Source organism: Epinephelus lanceolatus, chromosome 5 (assembly GCF_041903045.1).
Source record: "Epinephelus lanceolatus isolate andai-2023 chromosome 5, ASM4190304v1, whole genome shotgun sequence".
Classification (NCBI taxonomy): Eukaryota; Metazoa; Chordata; class Actinopteri; order Perciformes; family Serranidae; genus Epinephelus; species Epinephelus lanceolatus.
The window spans coordinates 5885017-5909993 of NC_135738.1; the positions used below are offsets into that span (position 1 = coordinate 5885017).

The following is a 24977-nucleotide window of genomic DNA, read 5'->3' on the forward strand; positions in this document are numbered from 1 at the left end:
AACAGACGCACAAACGCAGACTTGAACTCTGAAGAAATTCTAACCAGTAGAAGTTTCAGCTGGTTGTAATCTGCAGTCCTCACCGCTAGATGCCACTAGACCATCGGACACACTGTACCTTTAAATTAAACATTAGCAGCAGCAGTAAACTTTCCCAGGATATAATTAAGTCATTTCCTCACTTCCTGTTTATAAAATGCCTGTTTGATGTCTTTGTAATTGTTCTATTTATGATCGTCTGTGATTGTTGTTCATTACCAAACACAAACGTAAACTGGCATCCGAAACTTGGATGCCTTAACTTTGAAATAATATAAAAAGGTGAGTGGATATTTAGAAAGACACTGTGTGTATAATGTGTTACACTAAATCCACTTTGACTTGCAGCCACAAACTGAGTGTGAGCACATTCTAGATCAGCCTCAGTTTAACACAAACCGGTCCCCAGAGGGAGTTCTGTCCTTCTGATATGGTGTAAATATCAGTTTGTGTGTTCTGCAGAAGATGTTTCAGCTTTAAAAGCAGAGTGAAGTCAAAGCAGGCTCCATTCCTCTCATGTCTGAATTCCATCTTTGTCATTTGAATCCAGCAGGGAGAGCCACTCACTAAACCTCCAGAGGTCCCAGCTTCCTCACTGAGACCAGAATCATGTTTATACATTACTGAGTGTGGCCTCTGAGTGGCACCTTTGGATGTGAAGTATCCCAATAAACAAAACCAGTGTGCATTACTGTGTGTGTTTACTGCACAGCATGTAATGGCCGATATTCAGAATATTCTGTCATGTATTTTTCATATTTGTGTATATGGCTCATACAAGAACATTTTTAGTTTTTAGAAGGCTATTCCCAAAATAAGCACCATATTCCTGACGGGATTTCTGCAATTTCTGGCTCCATAACTTCATATTTTCTGATGAATTTTCCACCTAATACTGAGTTTAATCCGACTTAATCCTTCTTTACTGTGTTGCGTTTTAATTCCTAATGTTTCACTGTTTTCACGGAGCTCTGTGACTTTGTGTGAACTGCCCAAAGAATTCATTTTGCCTCTTTTATTATTCCTCGGTGGTAGTTACTCAGGTTGCTCCTGCAGGTGGAGGAGGGGGGCAGAGATCCACCCGTGCAGTCGGTGGGAAACACCTCCCTCCGCTGCTCGGACGGGGCGGACAGAGTTGAAGTGGAACACCCTCCAACTTTTCTCAAACACTCCACAAAGTGCGGGACGTCCTGCCATGCTGGGACTCTAACGTTTTTTTTCGGATTGCTGGTGTTTGTTCCTCGCGCTCCTGAGTCATGGCTCCGTTTGGAAAAAACTTCCTGAAGGCTCGACAGAAAAACAGGTAACTCGATGAGAGAGCTTTGTTGACGTGAAGCCTGCTGAGCGGGTTGTTGCCTGAGTTATTGGGGAGATGAGGAGGGAGAATTACGCACAGCGCGCAGTGCGCGGCAGGTTCATGAGCGAGCTGCACAGGACGGAGAGGAGCTCAACTATTAAAACTGTTTAGTTTTTACATCCTGTTTCATGTTAGGATACTGCAGACTGCTGTCCAGAGGCAATCAAAGTAAAAATATAACATGGTGACACCATAAAGACACAAAATACACAAAGTGTAAGACACCATGAAGAACCACAGGGACACTCTTTACACCTCTTAAGATTATTAGATCATTTTTGTTTGTTTATATGTAATTTTATCCGACTCATTAATAAAACGTCTGACACAGTTCAATCATTGTTTTAAACCAACATCAACCAGCTTTAGGAACTCTTAAGGCTTGTGTGTTGCCATCACAGTATATGTACTGTCAGTAACCAGAGGTGGAGGAACTATTCAGAGCCTTTACTGTAGTAAAAGTACTCACACCACACTGTAGAAGTACTCTGTTACAGGTAAAAGTGCTGCACTGAAAGTGTTACTTAAGCATGGTTGCAGTGATATACCCGTTTCAAGGTATACCATGATATAAAAGTTGATGGTTATCATACTGTGTACATTTGCTTATCTATGATATTGGGGGGGGGGGGGGAATTCAACTGGACGGAGGTAACCAACAATAACCCTCCTATTTTCATTCCTTTAAGGCTCATTCTGAATGAACAATATGAATTCTGTAATTGCAACCCAACACTGAAGATAAGGTTACAGAGGAAAATGTACTTGAAAGTAAAAATACTCAATGCAGAACAGTTTGAATCAGCAAATCTTAGTGAAGCTGGAAACATGAAATGTTTCTGCATTAAAAACGACTTTAAGGAGTTGCCAGTTCTTTTCTTCAGTTGACAAATGGTTTCAGCAGTTTTGTTACTGAAGTTATCAAATATATTTGGGGAAGTAAAGTGTAATGTGGCATGAGATGAAAATACTTAAGTACATGTACCTCAGATTTGGACTGGAAGAGCAACTAAAGTAAAGTAAACCACTCTTCCTCAGTTAAAGACCCATTGTAACCACTGTTGCACTTATATGTTGCTTTTGGCTGATCTGTTGGCCAGTGATGTCTCTGGTGGCAGCTTCTGTCACCAACTGAACCCTCCGTCCCCTCTGTAACAGCAACATGTCTCAACTCTCCTGACTGTGGCAACTAGCGGACTGAGCGTATTGTGGGAACGGTCAGTCGGTCAGTCAGTTTTGGTGTTTGTTAGCGGCTCTAATGGATCAGCACTGCAGCTTTCCTTGGTACAATACTTGTGTAAATGTACTCAGTTACATTAGGGCTGCAGGCAGTATACCAGTTTACAAGGTACACTGTGATATGAAAGCACTTTTCAAACAGAGTAACAAAGTGCTTCACATGTCAATAATTAAAACAGACAAGACGTGAAAACAACAACTTTTAAAATAAATGGTAAAAACACTGTGGTGTATAAAAACTGAGGCAATGGAAAACAGTTTAAATGAACATAAAGGATTTCCAGTAAAAGTGTTATAAGAAGGGACTTAAAAGAGATCACTGACTTGGCCGACCTGATTTCCTGAAGTCCCCGTTAGTTTTCAACCTCTGGAGCAGACAAAAGACCTCTGCTGCCCGAGGACCCCAAAGTACGTCAGGCGGTGTACGATATAAGAGGTCACTGTTATAGCTGGGAGAGAGACCATGAAGAGCCTTAAAACTAATCAGTACAATCTTAAAATCTCTTCTGAAACATACTGGGAGCTGGTGGACTGATGTGATCACATCTCTTGGCAGTTGAATTCTGAAGTCCGGAGTCGATTAATAGATTTTTGATTCAGGCAAGAAAAGAAGCTGTTGCAGTGATCCATGCATGAAGAGATGAAGGTGTGTAAAATCTCACCTTTATTTTAGTTGTTTTCAAAAGGGAGGCTTTTTACACAAACTTCCATTAAAAAAAGTTTTCAAGTTTTAGTTACAGTGATATTCGTCTCTTTGTCGACCCTCTGTTTTCATTCCTTTACTCTGACTGAGTAAAGGATAATTAGGTAATGCCATGATACCGTGAAGCCCCAGTATTTTCTGAGATGGTTGCTGTACTGTGAAAATCTCACACCGTTGCAACCCTCAGTTACGTTCCACAGTTATTGATGGAAAAGTACATCTGTCAGAATTACGTGTGTGTTTGTGTGCATCTGAAGCGCACACATGACAAGTTTTTTATCCCTAAAGTTGTATTTTTGCCACATCAAGTGACATTCCCACTGACTGAAACTGGTGTAGGAAGGTTATTATTCCCCATTATGGAAAGTTGGAGTAAGATATGCTCTTTGATAGCAGCTCTCTGTCAAACTGTACATCAGCTTTCACCTTCCTCTGCTCTGTAATTACTACAAAGATGGTACTTTTAATACATCTGAGACACCAGAGTCAAAGAACATTCTGACTGCAGGTCAAGAGAGATCCTGTCATCAACACTCGTATAATTCGCTCCAGCAATTTCCTTGAGTGGCTCGATGGCCTTTTGATGTGCCCCTGGCTGCAGCTGGGATCCAACCTGAAAAGGTGGGAAATAAGATTCAGCCAGCCACAAGCTGTCCTCCATTATTGGCACACAAATTCTATTTGGATTGTTGGCTGCAAACTTTTGTAGTGCAGAGTTTGGTAAACAGAGTTTGGAGTATCTAGGTCATGATCCAATCCCTCGCAGGGTGCAGACAGGATTCATGTTGCCAAGGCCGGGATCAGGAAGGTTTTAAATGTGGGTAAAGACCTATTTTCATTAGCTTTACTTATTAAGACTGGTTTACCACCAAACTGTGAGGAAGGGCTTTGGATTAAGTTCAGAAATAAAACAGGCTTTTATACTAAATTACTGTAAAACTCTTTGACAGTGGCACCCGCAGCAGAATGGATGTATTTTCACATCACACGCAGAGCTGAGATGAATTATCTTTGATAACTTCAAACAGTCTGACTGAGGCTGTCTCCAGTGGATGTCTTATTTTTTTCATGCTGTGTAGTAATTACCACTGCTGCACCTATAATTACCTCGAGTGTTTAGATCTGTAGATATGTCAAACGCTTGATTCCAGAGACTGGCATTAACTCGCGCTGAGCTGAGTGTTTGCTAAAGAATGACAATATGAAGCTGATGTGTGGAGTTGAAACTTCATTACAACTTGATTACAGCCGATAACATTTGTTTCAATACTAGTTTTCATCAAAGAACCACAGTGAGTCATCAGGGAGTCCCGTGCGTCAAACTGTGTCCTATAGTGAACCAGCGCGTCCAGGCCTCAAAGGGGTTTCAATTAAATGGTTGCCAGTCAGTGACATGTGTGACCAAAGCCATGCAGTAGCACGACAGCATTGTGCACACACCAGTTAGCTGAAATTGTTTGGTTAACGCAAATTAGCCACAGAAAACCATAAAAATCATAGCGATTGTGTTGAGAGTAAGTCGTTTGTTTTCACTGAGCAGCAGTGTCTTTGGTGATTCACAGAGGAAGGGAAGGGGTGTGTTGTGTCTCTGCTCACAGATGCCTATCAGAGTGGGAGTCATCCCAGAGATCAACATATTCAGATAGAAAAGCGCTGTTATTTCCTCTCTGATCCCTCATCCTCTCTCAGATAAGACAGAGGAAGTGTCTCCTGCTCAGTATCTGCTCTGCTCGATATCTGTGTACATTTCTTCTGTTAAACAAACCACAAACAGAAAACTCTGTGTATAGCTCCCACGTCCTATTAGGCATGTCACAATACTTGAAATCTAGTAGTCGGTACAAATACGACTGAAATGACATGATTCTTGAAACCCAGTTCAATATCCCATGTTCTTAAACACACACTTTTTAATTAAATCATTCAAATTAAATTTAATTTGAATTTGGTTAATGATCCCTGATGATCTGCCAACAACACAAAGTACTAGTCTTTGTAGGCAAAGAAATTTATGTAAATCAGGGCTGTCAAGCAATTTAAAACATGAATTACACACTGTGATTAATTAATCTAAATTAATCGTATACATCTAAATTAATCGTATACATCAACTTTTGCTTTGAAAGCATGTAAAAAAATTTAATTCAAGTGAGTGTTGCTGGATTTTGTTCCCCTGTCCTCGACCACCCAAATTTGGCTCTACCCCTACATTTGCGCGTTCCCGCGTGTCCCAATTCCTTTTTGCGTGTAGGGGTAGGGGGCATAACGAGGGGTAGTGGGTATGAAACTAGCCCTTCGGAGCGAGGGATTTCAGATGCTGACTTGCCAGCGAGGGGTAGACGTTGCCATGGCTACCACCGAGCAAGAGACAGGGAAAAAAGTTCATACATAGCCAACGTTACCGTCGTCAGGTTGCTTGTTAGCTAGCTAGCTACCTCGCACTATCTGGCGTCTGTCCTCTGTCCTGTTCTGCAAAATTGTCAGATTTTTCACATTACGATAGCACGCCAGCTAGTATAAATATGCTGCCTCGTAATGTTAGCTGGTTAGCTAGCTAGCAGAAGTCTCCTGTCGTCTGTCGTTCTTCAAACAAAGCATGATGAATGCGGCAAACGCGATCGGTAGGATGAACTCAACTGGAGACTCCATTGCAGATGCTGGTTGGAAATGTAGATGGCTCGCAGCTTCCTGTTATGTATGCGTGAACGTAACTGACGTGGTGACATAGTGAGTGGTGTCCCAATTCCTAGGGAAAGATTTCAACCCCTACCCCTCGTTGCTTCATTTCGAGGGCCAAGGGGTAGTGGGCAAGGGCTAGAGGTTAGGGCCAAGGGCTAAGGGGTAGTGGACAAGGGGGGTTATTGGGATTGGGCCTTAGTGAGGCGGTCACAGGTAGACTGACTCAGTCTGAACCCCTGGTCGAGTGTGGCGTGACGTAGTCTCGCCACCAGACAATCAGAGATCTCCACCTTCTGATAGTCTGGGGACACTCAGACACACACCGGAGAAAACGGCCGGCAACAAAGCAACGCCTCTTGCATTTTTTAAAAGGACACGCCTTCTAGGAAATGTGCGCTCCCCCTTTTCTCGTCCGCAAGGAAACAAACACACAGAGAGCTTGAAAATGGATGCCGAGAGATTTAACTCCGTTTTATCAAATGTGTGCTCTGTCCACAAGATTGTGGAAATGAAGGACTTAGAGCGACTTTGTTTAAAACTTTTAACGCAGTCGGACTATGAGCACAAGAGTTCAGCGAGCCACCGAAGCACCGCCCTGCGGATTTACTATTGGTTCTGCAACGTAGGGAGTTTTTTTAAACTCTGAAATTGTATCCACCCATCTAAAGACAAAATCAGGGAGAAAGACATCAGCCTTTAGTTAAGCAAAGCGTCTAAAGACTGACTTGTGAGTCTAGGCATGACGAGGCTGGCTGCTAGCATTAGCATCAGAGGCTGTGCTAGCTCAGACCTCTGGGTTCGCTGCTAAATGCTTTGTGTTGAGGTGAAATTTCAGGCTGAAGTTCTCAGATGGTACAAAACTCCTTCCTGCAGAACCTGCAGAGAACAGTGCTCCTATCAACAGCTCCATCTGGGCGTTTTTTAAATGTAAATGTTCCATTCACGGGGCCGAGCAGCGTCGTCTCATCTGTCTCCATCATGTCACAAAGACACTGTGGCCTAACTAACTTACTACAGCCATTTTTTTTTGTAGCAGTAAAATGTATCTAATGCACTGAAAAAGCAACTGACTATATCATTCTAGTAGCCTACCTAAAGCTTTATTTGTATCTGTGATATATATAATTTATTTAACAAGATAAATAATAAATCGATACCGTATTGACACATAAAGATATTGCAATGGGCGCGCTGTCACCAGAGCAACCATCACATCTTGCATTGATGACTTAGTAGTAGGGACACATCAGGACACTTAAGTGTTACTCTTCAAAAGATATGTGGTCAAATGTGTCCCAGACCACCTCAGCAACTGGTCTGAGTGGTCGCAGCACCATGGTGGTCGTTTATACGTGTATGTAGCTGTTTTAACATTAGATGAATGGTGTGATGGTCGTCTGTGCATTCACACACTCTATGACAGCCAGGCCAGGTGAAACCTTTGACCACCAGTCAGCTCAGAGTTTACTCATTATATTTGGAAGTCTGAAAACAGAGCTGCTTTAATTAGTTCGGGGAAATGCTAATGCAAGGTGTGATTACCTCAACATTTGCCGTACTTGACATTATCATAAATACTGTAAGGTGATGTCATGTCGCACAGCAAACACTCAGATTTCCGTCAACCGATTTTAAAGAGTTGGTTCAAAAGAAAACATTTTCTCACATAGCTTTAGTTTTCATGGGGACAAACTGGGCCCATTGAAACTCTCAGTGAGGTCTGTGGATCATCCAGAGGAACACAGATACTGTCTGGAGAGGGATGCTGCCTCTACATTTCTGCCACACTAGCACTGTGCCTCTGTGAGCGGCAGTCAGTCGGTCCACTACTATTAGAGGGATATCAGGAAACAACTTCAGTGATCTGCCCGACGTTTCCTCTTGATGTGCCAGCTCGAGGCTGTCAGCTGTGTTTGTAAGTGAAATTTCTCAGTGACTGTTGGACGGATTGTTTTTGGACATTAGATGAACTTTAACAACTTTGGTTTTCTCTTAACATTTCATACAGCTATCATCAGGTCCAAATTGAATGCGTCCCATACTTTATGAGTAATAGTAAATGGAGTGAATTTATACAGAACTTTCTAGCCTTAGTGACCACTGAAAGCGCTTTACACCAAAGGCAGCATTCATCCTTTCACACACACATTCATACGCTGCTGGCCGAGGCAACCACATGAGGTGCCTCCTGCTCTGGGGTTCAGTATCCTGCCCAAGGACCTTTGACGTGTAGACAGCAGGGGCCGGGGATCCACTGCTTTGCCTCCTGAGTCAAATCAACCACAGAGCTGTAAAACCTATGACATTCCCATCTGTACTGTGGGAGTGTTACGAACAGTGTTGGGTAAGGGTTACTTTAAAAGTAATCAAAGTACGTTACTGCGTTACTTTTTAAAAAAGTAACCAGTTACTTTACTGTGTTACTCCCTGAGTAAAGTAACTCAGTTACTTTAAAAGTACTTCCAATGTTACTCCCTGAGAAAAGTAACTCAAGCACTTTTAAAGTACTTTTGAGTATTCTACATTTCCTATTGGGCAATGGACCACAGCCTACATTTTTTTGCCTCCAAAATTAAAGTTATGGACCACTTGCCCTTCACTGAGATCCAGTTCTCCCATCACAGCCGTCACTTTGACCAGTAAAAACACAGAACGATCTGCTGCCATAGACAACTGTATGACAACAACACCCCAGCGTTTTTAATATTTCCTCTAGGGATGTTACCACACAGAGTAAAAGGGGGAAATGATGGTGTGAAACAGCAGAGGCACTTTGTCAACCCGCTGAGTTAACGTTACTGTCATTAGCATCAAGCTAGCAAACAATGGTACATCCTCATGGTCGGACATAAAGTAATAACATTAACAAATAGCGGTGGGGCTTTTACTCACAACTGCAGAGGCTCCCAGCTTCATTTGAAACAAACTACGTTATTTATTAATCCCTCTGTGTGTTTATATATTTACTTTTTATCCGCTCCATTGTCTTTGTAAAGTTAACATATCACACCATCATTTCAAACTCAATACTTGTTTCAAATTAAAAGCCCCTTATAACCTCGGCTAGAGAATCCCTCCATTTTCTAAACAGGCTTTTATTCTGAAACATTTGTCAGAACTTCCTGTGGAAGATACAGTAGCTTGACTGTTTACGTATGGCCCTTCAAATGTAGCTCCTGCCATCTGCTGACGCTTTTAGGTGACTACAACAACATGTCGGCTGGCACATGAACAGACAAAGTGACTCAAATAATAGTGAAAGTAATAAAAACAGGACAAGAATAACCCGATGACATCACACACGCTGTGAAAGACGACCGGGGATAATTGGTGAGTACCAGCGTGTAGCGTGTACCAGGCATAATGCAAGTCCTGAGTCTGAAATATGTCTGTCAGCGAGTCCTACTCCACCTGTTTAGACTCCACCGTAGACAACAGCAGCATTTCTCCGACCACGTAGTGAGCCACAAGCTCCGTGGCTTCTTTCAGACTGATAGGTTTAACGTTATCTCCGTTATTAGAACCAAACGACAGCCGTTGCTGTTTCGGAGCTGAAGGACCAGCGTTCTAAAAGTAACGGAAGTAACTGATGTCTTGTTTGAAAATGTACTTAAGTATTTGATTACTCAAACAGCAAACTAATGCGTTAGGTTACTCGTTACTGCAAAAAGTAATCAAAGTACTCTAACGCGTTGCTTTGTAACGCGTTATACCCAACTCTGATTACGAATCACACACCTTTTCTTTTTACTTTTACTTTTAGTAGGTGCGACAGCTGCGCTTAAAAAGTACGTACTGTTTGAACTTTGACCCTCGTGCACGTGTATTTGTTACCTTGGAATTAAAACAAAAATCTGTTCACCGAGCTCACCAGAGACAGAGGTCAACCCAGAGAGATCTGCTGCTGTTGTTACTCTGTAATGTGTTGAACTAAAATTACATCTGCAGTTCTCTGACATTGTTATTTTCATAGCTCTGTCCTTTTGTTGTTGGCAATGTGTAGAGATAGCAGATATACTTTATTAAACCCTGAGGGGAAATTCAGTTTTTTCACTCTGTTGTCATACACACACACACACAGGCCCGAAATACACACACATGCACAAACAGGACCTACACATGCATTAAATGGAGAGCTGTCAGAGCGAGGGGGCTGCCTTGGAGGTTCAGTGCCTTGCTCAAGGGCACCTCAGCAGTGCCTCCCCAGCTACCAGTCCACACTGCATACTTGGTCCGGACAGGGACTTGAACCAGTGATTCTCCGGTTCCCTCACAGTGCTTCTAGCTTTGCTTTAGACGCTTTAGTCGTGTTTAAATGTCATTTTTCACAGCTGTGGGGATCACAAACTAATCCCCAAATAGTTGTATTGGGGTGGCAGCAGAAATCTGCAGGACCAGAGGTAAATCAGAAAATATATTTATATTAATAGGTGAACTAACCCTTTAAAAGATTCAGAGTTTATATCTGCTGTGACTTCACCTGCATCTGTTGATTTCTGTACTGTTGGTTTTTCAGCTGTAAGAACAAACCCACAGTTTAATGTCCTCCCCACCAGACTAATGAAAAGTTCATTCCACAGCTAGAAAGTCAGAACGTGTCGACCGCAGTGTCTTGAAGATATACTGTATCTGCTGATAAATGTCTTTAGGAAATGTCTGCATCACCTTATCACATCCTTATTGATTGGAGGAAACACGCTGAGACACTGGAGAGCTGTAATTCTGTCATTTGTTACGACTTGTTGAAACCACCAGCATGCAGTCCTCTGTGGTAACTTGTTAGCTCACAAATTTATGACACAGAGGGAATTGTTCAAGGTTGTCATTATGAGTATTACAATGGAGGAGAGCCATGCCACCATGGTGGAGCTGGAACGTAACGTCGGCCCACGCACACAAAAATATAATATAATGCTGTTTCCTCCCACATGTGTGTGTGATGTCTCACTGGGTATCTGAGCTCAGGAGTTCACACCGAGGTCAGGCGGGTCTGCTCAGGTTTCTTGGGGTCACTCAGGTGGAAATGTTGAGGTCTAACCTGTCCTGAGTTGTTCACTGCACAGCGTCCATCCTCACTTTGACAGTAACTTCATATCTGAATATTTCTATTAATCATCAAACGTCCTAATTTCTGTCTGTTGGCATGTTCCCGTCAGAAGCTGAGGGCACCCTCATTTGTTGCGTCTGGAGCCACAGCTAAATCCCAAGCTATGAATATCAAATGGCACCCGAAGTGACAGCCCTTATGAACGTGTTAGCTGCGATGCAATCAGCCCAATGATGCGTGCAGTGTGTGTGTGTGTGTGTGTGTGTGTGTGTTTGTCCTGGCAGGGAGTTGACTGAGGGGGGGTTGGGATTTTGGTACTCCCAGAGACCGATGGCATCAGTTCAAAATGTTTGTCCTCACAAAATAACTATTGACAGTTTTGTAGTCTTTGAAGATATGACTTTCAACCTGCAGTAGCTCAACAGTAAAAAATATTCCAGTGTCTTGTTTGAGATCCCAAATCATTTTTCCCCAAGAGACATTTAATGTGTCTGGTGGCAGTTTGTGAATCAGTGACTAGTTTACAGAATATTCCAGTTTTTGCCCTAATTTGGAAAAAGACTTCTTCCTACTAAGCTGTTTCCATGTCTGATGAAAATGAATATTCCACCAATTTTCCTGTTTACATGCAGCTGTGAATACTCTGATTAACGTGTCCCAACATGTCAGTAATCATGTCAAAATTTAGCGCAGTAGAACAGCTGAGCCGCTTGTGTCATTCTGCTTTGCATCAAATCGGATCATTTTTCAAAGTCTCCTCTCGGTGACAGACGTGTTGAACCGTTCATTCAGTCCTTCAGTCACCTTCTTGAAAAGTCGGCATTGTGATATTTGCTCATATCCAAAAACCTGTTGATATCCAAGTTTTTGTTATGTTTAAAAGTAGGTGAGTTTCTCCTTCTGACCAGAAATGTTGGATTTTCTTTTTGGCATGCATCTCTACCACAGCCCTGAAAATTGTTGGCGAGTTGGTTTGTAAACAACGTATTCATGACAACATACAGAGCCTACTGTAAACAGGAAAGAGGCTGTGTGTCGCAAACTGCGATAAAAACTCGAATTGAGACGTATATTCTGAACACGCTGCATACATGTCCAAAGAATGCTCCTAACACCTCAATAATGTCGGCACGTCCCACATGTCTCAATCAGAAAAAGGCCTAATTAGAAATAGCCAAACAGAATATGCTCTTTACATGACACATATCAAAATCTGAATATTAGTGTGCATGTAAACATAGCCATTGTTCCATTAAGGAGGTGAAAAGTCTACAGATTGAGGAGTGTCTCAGCGTATCACAGGCACCTGCTGTTGTCACTCGCTCCTCCTACGAGCACAGTTCGGACTACATGTAGATTTTCCAGAAAAGTCCGCGCTGAAAAACCTCATCAATTAGAAATCTATAAGTGTGTGTCCATGTTTTACTCCCTAGAGGCTATTTCATTTTATTTTTGCCACCTAGCAGTTAGCCACTTAGCTTATGAAGATTAATTTAGCCAGCGACATGAAACATTAATATATTCCAACATGGACATGAGATTCACTTTTAACATTACTTTATTATTACATTTTATTGAAATCATATTTTATATTTTAAACTTTGATACAGTGCTAGTTTTTAAAAAAATAAAAATAAAACAAAAATAATGATACTCAATACCTCCTCCAATACCACAGCAAAAAGAAAAAAAAAACAATCCCGTCACATGTCCACGTTTGCTCATGGACTTCCCACGTCCACATATGACGTCCAAGGTACCCTGGGTGTGTTGACTGTTGACGTTCTGGGACGCCGTGTCAACTTCAGCCTGTTACATGCATTGTCTGTTTCCAAAATACACTTAAACTTTTCACAGGAAATACACAGTTTGCATACAGTCTCTTTCAAAATAAAAGCACTAAGTCTGTACAACGCTGCTTACTGACATTTCTTTCCTTCAACAACAAATGCACAGGGTTACGTTTAGCCAACACACACACACACGATTGGGTTTAGGAAAAAAGAACAGGGTTTGGCTTTACAGTCTTACAGGAAGTGAACACCAGCCTCCTGGATGAAAGTCAGTGGTTGTTGGTTTTATATCTTTGGTACCTTGGATGGAATCAAATGTAAAATTAACAGAGACTGAATCATTTTGAGCATGTTGGATTGAGGAAGTACAGATATAGCCCATCGTTGACAACCTTAACTGCTCGACACTTAAAGTTCTAACCAGACAGATTTGTGGAGTTGTCAACACTCTGGTCACATTAGAGCGGAGCTGAAAACACAGTGACCTCTGTGGAATCCATTTTCCCCTTCCTCCCTCTGTCCACTGAACTGTGGAGGCAGGATGTTGTGTGAGTGTTGGTGATTGTGGCCCAGGACAAATACAGGTGTTTCCCCGCCTCACTGTACCCTCTTCCTGCACAGCTGAGGGGACTTGGGTCACCCTCGCCGAAATATCCGATTGTCTCTACAGTGTGTTTGTTCACCTGTGTGTTCAGATGTGACCATATAGACACATGTTTCGACCTGTGTTAGTGTTGGGAGGAAATATCTCTACTTCACAGGGTATTTAAAGATGTTTAGTACAGCTATGTACTGATGATGTTTCCTTCTCTTTTTCCTTTCCTCTCTTCCCTTCTCTCCTGATCTTTATTGCCTCCTCGCGTTGTGCAGTACCACAGTGTTTTTTTACTTTTTGGCTTTTGTCTTTTTAAACAAAGTCAATTTTTCTTTTGATCTTTTTCCTGAAGTCAGATCCTTATTGTGTTTGAGCGCAGCCTTTAAATTTAGTGCCACCTGAACTGACATGCAACATTTAAAGACTTTTTACATCACAATTCACATAATTTACTGTTTAAATTATATTTTTTATGCCTCTGCACCGGCAACAGCCGAGGCCAGAGCCATAATGTTTTCAGGTTGCCGTCTGTGCCTACGTTCGTCCCATTCTTATGAATGTGATTTCTCAAGAATTTCTTGGTGGGAATTTTGTCAAATTTGGCAGAAATGTTCACTTGGACTTGAGGATGAAGTGATTACGTTTTGGTGGTCAAGGGTGAAAGGTCAGGACGCTGTGACCTTACATCCATCCCATTCTCATGAATGTGATATCTCAAAAATACCTTAAGGACATTTCTTAAAATTTGACACAACCATCCACTTGGACTGAAGAAAAAAATTATTAGAATTTCATGGTCAAAGGTGAAAGGTCACTGTGACCTCACTTGTGTTCCCCTTCAAAAAAGTTACATCCTTGACCCTTCAAGTGGACAAAAATGTCCATTTTCTAGAAACTTCTGTAGTGTCCAACAAAAAGTCACAGGGGGGTGATTTTTTGCATGGGGTGTTATTCTGGGTGAAATTTCAAAATCCCAACTTTCAGCATGAAAATCCATTATTTGAACCTGTAATGCATTTTTATCCCATCCATGACCCTTCAAGTGGACAAAAATGTCCACCTGTCATTTAGCCATTTGTTATTGTTGCTGGGATAAAAATGCATTACAGGGTCAAATAATGGATTTTGATGCTGAAAGTTGGGATTTTGAAATTTCACCCAGAATGACACCCCCATGCAAAAACTCACCCCCCTGTGACCTTTTAATTTGTCTGTGAAGGAGTTTTGAATTTTGGAAATGGACAAAAATGTCCAGGGGTAACACAAGGGTTAATATGTTTTTGGCCATAACTCATGAATTTAGTTTAGTTTAGTTTAGTTTAAGAGGAGACAGTGCAAATGAATAAATACACATGGTATAAAAATGCCAGAATTGGTCAAAAGGCTAAAAGCACAAAAACAAACTAAAAACCAAAACAAAACGACACAAAAAAAGAAACAAAAAACAGGGCACACAGTTATAAAGACTTCCCTGAACAACACATCATACGCTAATTCTGACAAAACTCAATGAAACAAATGTCTAACGGGATAAAATAATGAAGGTCAAAAGGTCAAAGGTCAGCGTGACTGTGACATCATCATGTTTTAACGTCAAATCTCAGGAACAGAAGGGGAGACATTTGGTCAGATACTGAATTGGTGACTCTAATCTTGAAACTGTGCTGATTGTATAGATATTGTGTGTGTGAAGCATCCATGTTTTCACTGACATGGATGGAGACTGTCAGAGACACTGGACTGGTGCGCAGCTGTTGCATACATGTTGCAGAGTTCCTGGGTCATATACTAGTTCTTGGAAAAGTTAAGAAAATGTATTTGCTGAGATAAACATATGTTGTGTTGCAGAGTGTCTGAATACATTATGTGTCACAGGTGTGGCCTTCGCTGCGTCCTCCCACTGTTTTCTCTCCTGAGCAGCAGTAGTGTTTGCAGAGTTTCCTGAGTAGTTGGTAGTCTGAAACTCTGAGGTCAAAGTCGCAGTGGTCGTTGTTTTTGATTGCCAGAGGCGCTCTGGATTTGTTTGGCTTGTGCATAGCTCAGGTATTTGCTTTGCCCCGCTCGTCTCCAAGAGTCTCCATAACCATTAACCAGCCTGCTGCATTGTTGCATACGTATCGCATTCCTGAGACCTTATTCACCACCAGTTTACACAATGCTCCGGTTGTGTGTTTTCGTGCCGTGTGGGAACCAAAACACAGCCGTATCAGACTGTAACATCAGGGAGATAATGCAGCGTTTAAGTTCTCCTGTTTAAATAAGACTTAATACATCTCACTTGTGTTGGCGTGCAGGCGGGTAGTATCTGTATCATCTTCAGAGGATGTGTATTTCTGTCCACCCTCCCCTGGTGCAGATCGGTGGTGAATGTGGGCTGCAGTCAGCCAAGGTTATCTCCACAGATAAAGACACAGCAGTTACATGATGCAGGGTTCAGATCTGGAACCTTTACTGAATACCAAGACCAAGAACGACACCAACATTTGATCGGCTCAACACCTATCGTACTTAGTTTGGTTTATTTATCTGCACATACGTGTACTGAATAGACAAGAAAACCATTGTGCAGATGTTAGACAATTAGCGTGGCTAGCTTGGTGGCTTTGAGACAATTCTGATAATTCTCTTTCAGACATCAAGGTAAAGCAGTGAAATTATTCTAAATATAGTGTAAACTTAAACTGATGAAGATTTATTTTGTGGGCCTTTTTTAATGTGACTAAAAACAAGAGAATTGATACATCATTACTGTAAATCAACTTTGTGATTTGGTCTGTTGGTTAAACACAGTTTTGGCCTTGTGGTTTTGTCCACTTCTGTCAGACAACATGAACAAGTGTCCTGCTGAGCTGCAGCTACACTCCTTCAGCAATGTCACAGTTTTCTATCTGAAATCCCTTTTTCGGCCTGAAGATGAAATTTGACGTTAACCAGGATTAGCAGCTCTTAATTCTGATTTATTTCCACCTCTTTGATTTTGGGGGTGTAGGAATGTTGGTCTGTGGTTCTGCAATCAGTCTGCAACTCTCTGTCATAGTTAAGTGTCTCTTGGTGATCTTATATAGATAATCTTTCTCTGGTTTCTTTGAGACTGAGCTGTCTGTAATTACAGGAGTATTATATATCGCTTGTTTTTTCCTCACAGAGTAGGCTTTAACTTTAAATATGAGTAATACGCTGAGACAGAACCTTGGCAGCCAGCTCCAGCACATCAGCGTTAACTTAATTAATCACATGAACTGCAGAATATTGCACACATTTAATCTTTTGTATAAATAATAACATGATACATCATTCTTTATCTTGAAATCAAATTGAAATGTCTGACAATGTTATCTACTTATCTGATTACTTGTCCATGTTGTGGATGTCTGAGTTGCCGGCTCCTGTCATTTAGCGAGTGGATATTAGGTCCTGGATATTACCGGTGGTCCATTAAGCATGTTAAAGATTGATATCGCCGGCCCATCAGAGGTCAATTTTTGAGCAAGTTTTACGATCCAGACGAAAAGGTAATGAGGGCCTTGGGGTTAAATAGCTCAGAACTGAACCATTAAGTGATCATCTGTGATGACTAAGATGGTGAGTAACAGTCTAATAGAATCAAGTCAGGGAGCACAAGATGAGCCAGTGTAGTTTTCTGCTCATTGACCTAATGGAAAACCATCAACACAGGATCTATTTAAGAAAATATACTGCTCAGAATAGTGAGAGGACTTCAAAGGAACGAGTGGGAGAGTGATGGTGCGTACTTCGGACTGCAGCTCTGCAGCTGCTGATGTAAAACTTGGTGAATGGACTGCTTTTACTTTACTAACCTTAGCGACCACTTGAAGCACTTTATAACACAAGCAACATTCACCCATTCATTCATTCATTCATACAGTGGAGGCAAATGTTCAAGGTGTCACCTGCTCAGATATTCATCCACACACAATATCTTCATGGTTAGTTTCTTTGACATTTAGACTTCAAGGTCTTAGACTTTGTTTTTTGCAAACTTAGTTATTTAGCCTCTTGTACTCCACCCCCATTTTGTAGCAAAAACACCTAAAATGACATACGCAAATTAAAATAACTGTAGCTTCGAAACCGCTCTGACTACATGCATGCATGAGGTCTTGCCAGAAAGAACTCTCTGAAGTTTCTTGTGAAAGTGTCAGAAGCACTCTAGGTGATACAGAGACAGAGTAATGGGCCTCTGAAGTCAGTAAAAAGTTGAAGATTTTGCCTAAAATTAAATAAAAAATGTGTTTCAAGATTCAACTGTCTGTGGTTTCATCTGAGCAGGTAAATGACACTGTGGGGCTGTAGGCACACTATCAATGAACATTTGTTTCAAATTTTAAGAAGACTGCTCAAAGTATGACCATTCTACAGTGTTTTTTCCATGCAAAGATCCAGGCGGAGCTCCAAATGACAAGTCAGTCACTCGGCTTCAAAACAGAACTATCAGTGATCAAACAACACTCAGCCAGCTCCAAACATTGTACCTTATTGAAATCAGGTGTGATTATGACACAGAGACACCATAAAATATCACCAAATAAAGCCATATGAAATGTGAAAGTTATGATCCCACTTTCTAGGCGGTATATCTCAGCCAAAAATAGTGGTAGGAGTGAGACTCTTACCTTTTATAAAAGAGCTAAGTCCCCGCTAGCGGCTCCACATAAGATCGCGAGTAATCCTGTAACTTTTCCAGTCGAAAAACGGCATGACATGACTTGTCACCACTCATCGCGCTTTTGGACTATGTGTGTTTAGGCTGCTCTGGTGCAAAATCCATAAGAAATAAAAGAAAAACAATGTTGTTTTTGAAAAGTTGAGAGCTTCCTGAATCTGGCAATACCAAACATCACATGGTTTGATGACGTAGTGCGCCTGGGAGATACCATTTAACAGAGGAGGAGGGGAGCGAGGACGTCGGTGTCCTGGCGGAGTTAGAGAGGTATAAAAAAAAAAAAAACATATCAGAGGTGTCGACTCAGGTCACTAATTTAATGACTTGACAAAATCAAAAAAGACCTGCAACTCAAATTAAACATCAATGACTCATGACTTAACTCGGAACCGAGCCTTTTGACTTGAAAATCCTTCAAACCTTCAACCAAGTCAGTTTAGTCAGAGAAAGTTAAAAACATCTCTTTTTTTTTTCTGGGTTGTCCTGTCAGATGTTTAAGACACTAACCATGTAATCTGGTTCATGATTGAAAGGGGACTTTGTTGCATGTTATCCCTCCTCTGTACCGCCTCATTTTCTGTCACCTCTCCACTGTCTGCTGAAGGATAAACTACACCAACCATCTACAGCGGGATATTCAACTACATTCTTCAGTGGGCCACATTTCTATAAAGTTAAGAGCCCAGGGGCCAGACATTTGCCTGAAACTAAAGTTGACACAACACACCACATTTTTAAAACTTTTATTTCACTACATTGCAATTTACATTTACATTTTAATAACCTCTGCTTACAACCTCTCGTCCTCTCCTCTGCGTAAACAGTCTGCAGTTCAGTCTGAGTTTCTCTAAATTCTTGTCACATGACCATTGAGTCATTATTGGCTTCCTGTTTAGGCTGAGGAACGCAGAATTAAATGTATTTTTAGTTTTACAGGATCTGACAAATGCAAACAGTTTGGCTTTTTTGCAAAATTTTAAACAACACTGGTACAAAAATGTGATTTTGATAATATTTGAAGCAGAAATTTGGTTTTTGGTTTTTTGTTCTTTAGGTCTTGAATTGTATTTATTTGTGAACAGAACTGATCTGACCTTTACAGAGTCTGGTCTACAGACTCACTCCTGCCTCTGTTGTGCATTTAGCTCAATGCGAATAGGCCCGTTTCTACCACAGGAACTTTGCGGTAATTTTACAGGGCCGGGGCCGTTGGTGCCTGTCTCCACCGCAGGAACCACCCCCAAAGGACAGAGTTCCAGAACTTTTACAGGGGCTAAACAAGTCCCTGCCTCAGAGTAGGTACTCAGAATGGCCCCGAGAAACTCCTGGCTGGGGCTTGGGGGTTACTTGGTGCTGATTGGATATACTCAAGGCGGGATGTGATGATTTGTAAATAACAACATGGTTATCGTAGATTAGCTGGGCTAACCGTTAGCTGTTAGCTGTGTCTGTAATAACTCAATAAACAGTCCGTGAAAAAAATATTTTTTCCAGCGGATATCTTAGTTACAACATGATTGAGCTAGCAAAGCTGTTTTGTGTTGCTTTGTGTGGTATTTATTCAGTTTTGGGAAATCACGATGTCTAGAAAGCATCAATGGCTGCAGCTGACAGGGACAGCTAACACTAGCAGCAAAGCTAACATCAGGACGTCATCTGTTCAAAGCCTCCCATTGTCGGGTACGACATGAAACTACTCCAGTTAGCTCAATCATGTTGTAACTAAGACATCCGCTGGAAAAAATATTTTTTTTCACGGACCGTGACCGGAGTTATTACAGACACCGCTAACGGCTAACGGCTAACGGCGCCCCTACGCCCCTGCGTCGCCCTGGTCAAAATGGTCATGCAACGATTACGTCACATCCAGAGCCTGGTAACTTTACAGGAACCTTCCTCCTACTCGGCTCTCTCAGTGGAGACACGGCGTTTGAGAGGGCCGAGCAAGAGGACGTTCCTGTAGTAGTTCCTGCCCCCCAAATAGTACCAGGAACTTCTTCAGTGGAAACGGGCCTATTGTCTGCATGCTAACATGGTTAAATGACTTTGCTAATTTACTGATGTTTAGCAGGTATAACATTCACCATGTTCACAATCATGTTTTAGTTTGTTGGCATGTTAACATTGGCTAATCGGTTCATTCAAAGAGGAACAGAAATGTTTGAGCCACATTTCAAGACAATCCATTTGATAGTTGAGACATTTTACTAAAAAACACAACTGATGTCAACCTCATGGTGGTGCTGGAGGTAATGTCAGGGTATACCAAAGTAAGAGGGCTTTATTTTCTGGGGACCATGAATGTCTGCGCTAAATTGTATGGGAATCCATCCAATAGTTGTTAGATAGGTAGGTTGGTTGGTTGGTTGGTTGGTTGGTTTGTCCACCACTTTGGTCAAGAGTGACAGATCAGCATCACCATTCATGACGCCACTTTGCAAACGTCACTAAAAAATACCCAGTTACCCTGATACTGTAAAAAAGCATTTTAACAACTTTTTATTGTTTGTCTTAATACAAGTTTAAGACGTCGGTGTGTTGTGGGTATCTGTGTTGTGTTCAGGGGTTAAGACATCCAAATGTTTCATCCTAAAGCCATGATTACTGTATAAGTCTTGTTTTTCTGTCTCTTTCTCAGGACAAAACCTGCCGAACCTGTGGAAGGAAAGGAGATTCAGGTTACAGTCTGCAACGAGGAGAAGGTCGTCTGCGGAGTAACGAAGCACACAACATGTGCTGATATGATTCAGGCCTTACTGGAGGACCACAAGTCAATCCCAGAGAGCAAGCGGCTCCTGCACGGGGAACCCAAAGACTTCTGCCTCGTTGAGCGGTGGAAGGGTTTTGAGAGAGCTCTGCCTCCTCTCACCAGAATCCTGAGACTCTGGTACGCCTGGGGAGACCAGAGACCCTTCATCCAGTTCATTCTTGTCAAAGCCAGCGATTTTGTGCCTCAGCCCATCAAGAAGAGCGGGAAGTCCAAGGGGGCCAAGCCGAAGCGATGGGAGCACAGTCGGGCTCAGTCCACCCAGTCTCTGCCGGCGGAGAGGCAGAAGCGCATGGTGAAGAAAGCTTTCCGGAAGCTGGAGAAGCTCCATAAGGAGAGTCAGAGCTCAGCGGGTGCTGAGGAGATCGACAGGATGGTGCAGCTCATTCTTCACCAGGACCACACCATCCGGGAGCAGATCCAGCGCATGAGGGACCTGGATCTGGATATCGAGCAGTTTGAGGTGCAAATCCAGAAGGAAGCCGAGTCTGAGAGTTCACTGGCTCAGAGTCTGGAGGAGAACAGTGACGAGCAGCTGCAGAAGTACCTGTACACCAGTGATGGAGTCGAACAGCTTGAGCTGCAGGTTCAGAGGCACAAGGAGCTCATCCTCCAGCTGTCCCAGGACATTGATGCTGAGCTCAGGAGGGCCAACTTCCCTCTGAGCCAATATGAGGACAGCGAACAGGAAGGAGCTGCGGCTGCTTCCTGTATCCCCTCGGAGGCAGATGAATCGTTCTACACAGCTGAGTTGGAGAGGCTGCAGGAGGAGGTGAAGCACAGCCTCTTCACCGGTGTGTCCCTCCACAACCAAGCTGCAGAAATAGACAAGCAGCTGAAGTACTACGACGCCACGCTGGTCTCAAAGGATCAGGAGTGTTGGCAGCTGGCTGCTCAGCTGAGCTCGCTGCAGATTGTGGACGGAGCAGAGGAGAAGACGTCCAGTCCTGTCCCTCTGAAAAGTGAGACTCAGTGCAGCGTCTCACAGACAGTGAAACTCAAACACAGCCTGTCCCCTGCAGACGTTACAGACACAGACTCAGACACTGGGATTAGCTCCACACACAGTCAGGACTCACTGTCACCCTGTCTCGACTTCCCTCCCCCGCTGGACACAGACGTTTGAACAACCCAGATGACCCTGCACTTCATTGTTCTGTATGAACGAACCCCAGTTTGTCTTCTCATGTGTTTTCATCACGTCTGAGTCACAGAGCCAAAAATCCCAAATCAACCCCTGTGGATTTATTATGTCGTTTAACTGCAGCTGAAAAAAAAACAGTGAAATGACAGAAAATAATCAGCAATTATTGTGATTAGAGATATTTATTTTCTTTTTTTGCAAAAATTCCAAATTCTTTGGTTTTATTTTCTCAAATCTAAGGTGTTGCATCTTTTATTTGCCACATATGAAAGTATAGTTTATGATAATGAAATTACAATGGGCATATTTTCTGAAATTTAACAGAAAGAATAGAGAAGTTGGAAGTTTTTTCAAACTGTATCATACGATGGCCTGTTGCTGCCACGCCAGACAAACCAAGAAAACAGAACATGAATCATTAACATGTAATAATATCTTAAAAATGTATTGTTATGTTATATTTTATCTCATAACAAGAAACTTTTATTGTTTTATTATTACAATACACTGTTTGTCTTGTTATAAAACAATACAAGTGATCACAACATAATGTAAAAAAAATTTTAGAACAATAAATTCATTTGTTTTTTCAGTTTTACGTTGTAACAAAATAAAGAGCATATTGTTGCAGTGATAAATTAAATGATATAATAAATATAATTTAGAAAATATAGCATTAAAAGATTTTCTTAAAATGTGAAAAACATATTGTTTTTAATATTATGTGATGCTGATTCATGTTTTTTTTGTTTTCTGGCATGGCAGCAATAAGCCACCGTATGACACAGTTTGAAATAACTTACAAACTACAACATTAACTACTGTAATTTTTAAACAATCTGTAGATTTTCTTGACTAACAGATTAATTCCTATAAAATTATAGAAAATTTGCCCATTATAATTTCTGTATCATATACTACAATAATACACTTGGCAGTAAAATGCCTCCGTAGCATGGTAGCTAGAAATGAAATATCTAATTTCATTTCATTTGTATGAAATTTATTTTTCTGCAATTTTACTTTTTCCAAATATTTTTCTTGTGTTGTGAAAAATTAAAACAAAGAGGAAGGTGATACATCACTTTTAAATTGTGAAATCAATTATATTTCTTTCTTGTTTAGCAAAGTGTTTTTTTTTATGCAGATGGAGCAAAGAATCTCTGAGGATTGTAGAAAACCTTCAAAACAGCTTCAGGTGTTGTTAAATAACTTTGTGGATTTCTGAAAAGCAAAAGGATGCTAACGTTTGTGACTCAGATGTAACGATGACACATGCAAGGCTACAGTCCATCACTGTGTGTGACGGTTCTCTGACTTTAAGTGAACATTTTTACCCCCAAAGAAGAACAACTTTTTCCTACAGAAACAACCATGTCTAAGATACCTGGGCTCAGTTACTTAAAAGCAATTGTGTTGTTTAATTTCTTAATAATGTTGAATGTATGCTTCTTTCCCTTCTTAAAGTTCTCGAGGTATTTATGAAGCTGCACTTCTCTGTACACACTCATAAAGTCTATTAACATGTTTTATATTAAAACAGATAGCTGTTTGTAACTGTTTCAGATGTAGAATTAAAGATTTCCTATAACTACACTGTAAATATACTGCTGTAACCACTGTAAGTGATTGTGACACAGGCAAAATTTGTAAAGATAATTTGATAAAATAACACAGAAAAACGTATTTATTTATCTTGTAATTGTATTTTACAGATGAGATTTTATTATGGCTGTGTCCCCTCTGAGGCAAGAATCAGATCTGATCAAATGGCTCATATTAAGGGGTCAAAACAACATAAATATCTGGATTATATCTGTGTAAATCATACCTAAAAACAAAAAGTATAATAGAGTGTACATTTCAGCTTTCATAATAAACACTAATACTGTAAATGTCACAAAGAGGAATCGCTGTGTTGTCGAGTTTGTTGGTGCCAAAAGTTTGATTTAATGATTTCCACCAAGCTGTTTAGCATCAGTGCTGCTGCACCAGAAGGTGTTAATTGTAAAACCACGAGGCGTTAAAAACAACTCAGGGTCAGATTTTATAGATTCCTCAAAGCTCTGAGTCACCACAGAGAAATGACACAGCGAGCACTGAGCCCCCTCCTCGTCACTGCAGCATATAATCAGACAAGATGGTGGCCAGGCAAGCACAAACAACAGCGAGCCGAGCTCTCTCCTCTCGTCAAGGTAGTGCTGACAGACTAACACTTTGTACTCGAGGCTGGCTGCTGGAAAAGCCGAGGATATCTATTTCACACGCTAATTGCTTAACCTCCCCCTCCCTCGTCCTCCTTCACCGCTTCAAGCCACTAAGTAACTCCACCAAGCATGAAAGGCCACAGATCTTACAATGTGAACAATCGTGCTCCGGTGCCTCACACTTGTTGACGGAGCAGGGCTTTACCGCGGTACTTCCACCAACAGGTACACAGAGCTGAAATAAAAAGGTGTTCTGTAGAATTTATATTCTAATATAAGTCAGATGTGTCTTCAGCTGGTGTAAATGTTAAAAGAATGTGGAATAACTGAGTGTGTTGTTCAGATGAGGCTTTTAAAACACGCTCAGTTCACCCCATTGTTTATTGACAGACATGTTGAGGCACCTCAAACAGTAATACATAATTAAATGCACTGATGGAGGACCTCCCTGCACTTTCTCCCACATCAGTTGCTGTTAAAGCACCAAAGAAGTTAAACAAAGCGCGGGGTGTACGTTTCCAATCCTTGGCACATTGTAAAAGCCTCAGAAACAGCACTTACGCCAAGACAGGACAATACAGTTCTCCACCATTGTAGAGTCTTTGTTCCTGTAAAGGCCCAGACTATTCCACTGTGTAAGACTGAGGAGGATTTAGTGGCGTCTAGCAGTGAGGACTGCAGAGCTGAAACTTCTCCTGGTTAGAATTCCTTCAGTGTTCATTG

The 24977-nt window shown here is 41.5% G+C and overlaps 1 protein-coding gene across 1 annotated transcript; it reads left to right on the plus strand.

Moving 5' to 3' along the window:
• The first annotated feature begins 1179 nt into the window (after positions 1-1179).
• rassf9 (Ras association domain family member 9) lies at positions 1180-23948 on the plus strand. The gene is made up of 2 exons (XM_033634632.2): positions 1180-1342; positions 20775-23948. The coding sequence occupies exons 1-2, from the start codon at positions 1296-1298 to the stop codon at positions 22027-22029; spliced, it is 1302 nt and encodes a 433-aa protein (XP_033490523.1). The 5' UTR covers positions 1180-1295; the 3' UTR covers positions 22030-23948.
• Positions 23949-24977: the final 1029 nt, after the last annotated feature.

Excerpts from the sequence above, each read along its gene's own strand:
- rassf9 (XM_033634632.2), top strand. The coding sequence starts at position 1,296 with ATGGCTCCGTTTGGAAAAAACTTCCTGAAGGCTCGACAGAAAAACAG. Across the intron at positions 1,343-20,774 it reads AAGGCTCGACAGAAAAACAG|GACAAAACCTGCCGAACCTG; the intron begins GTAACTCGATGA and ends TCTCTTTCTCAG.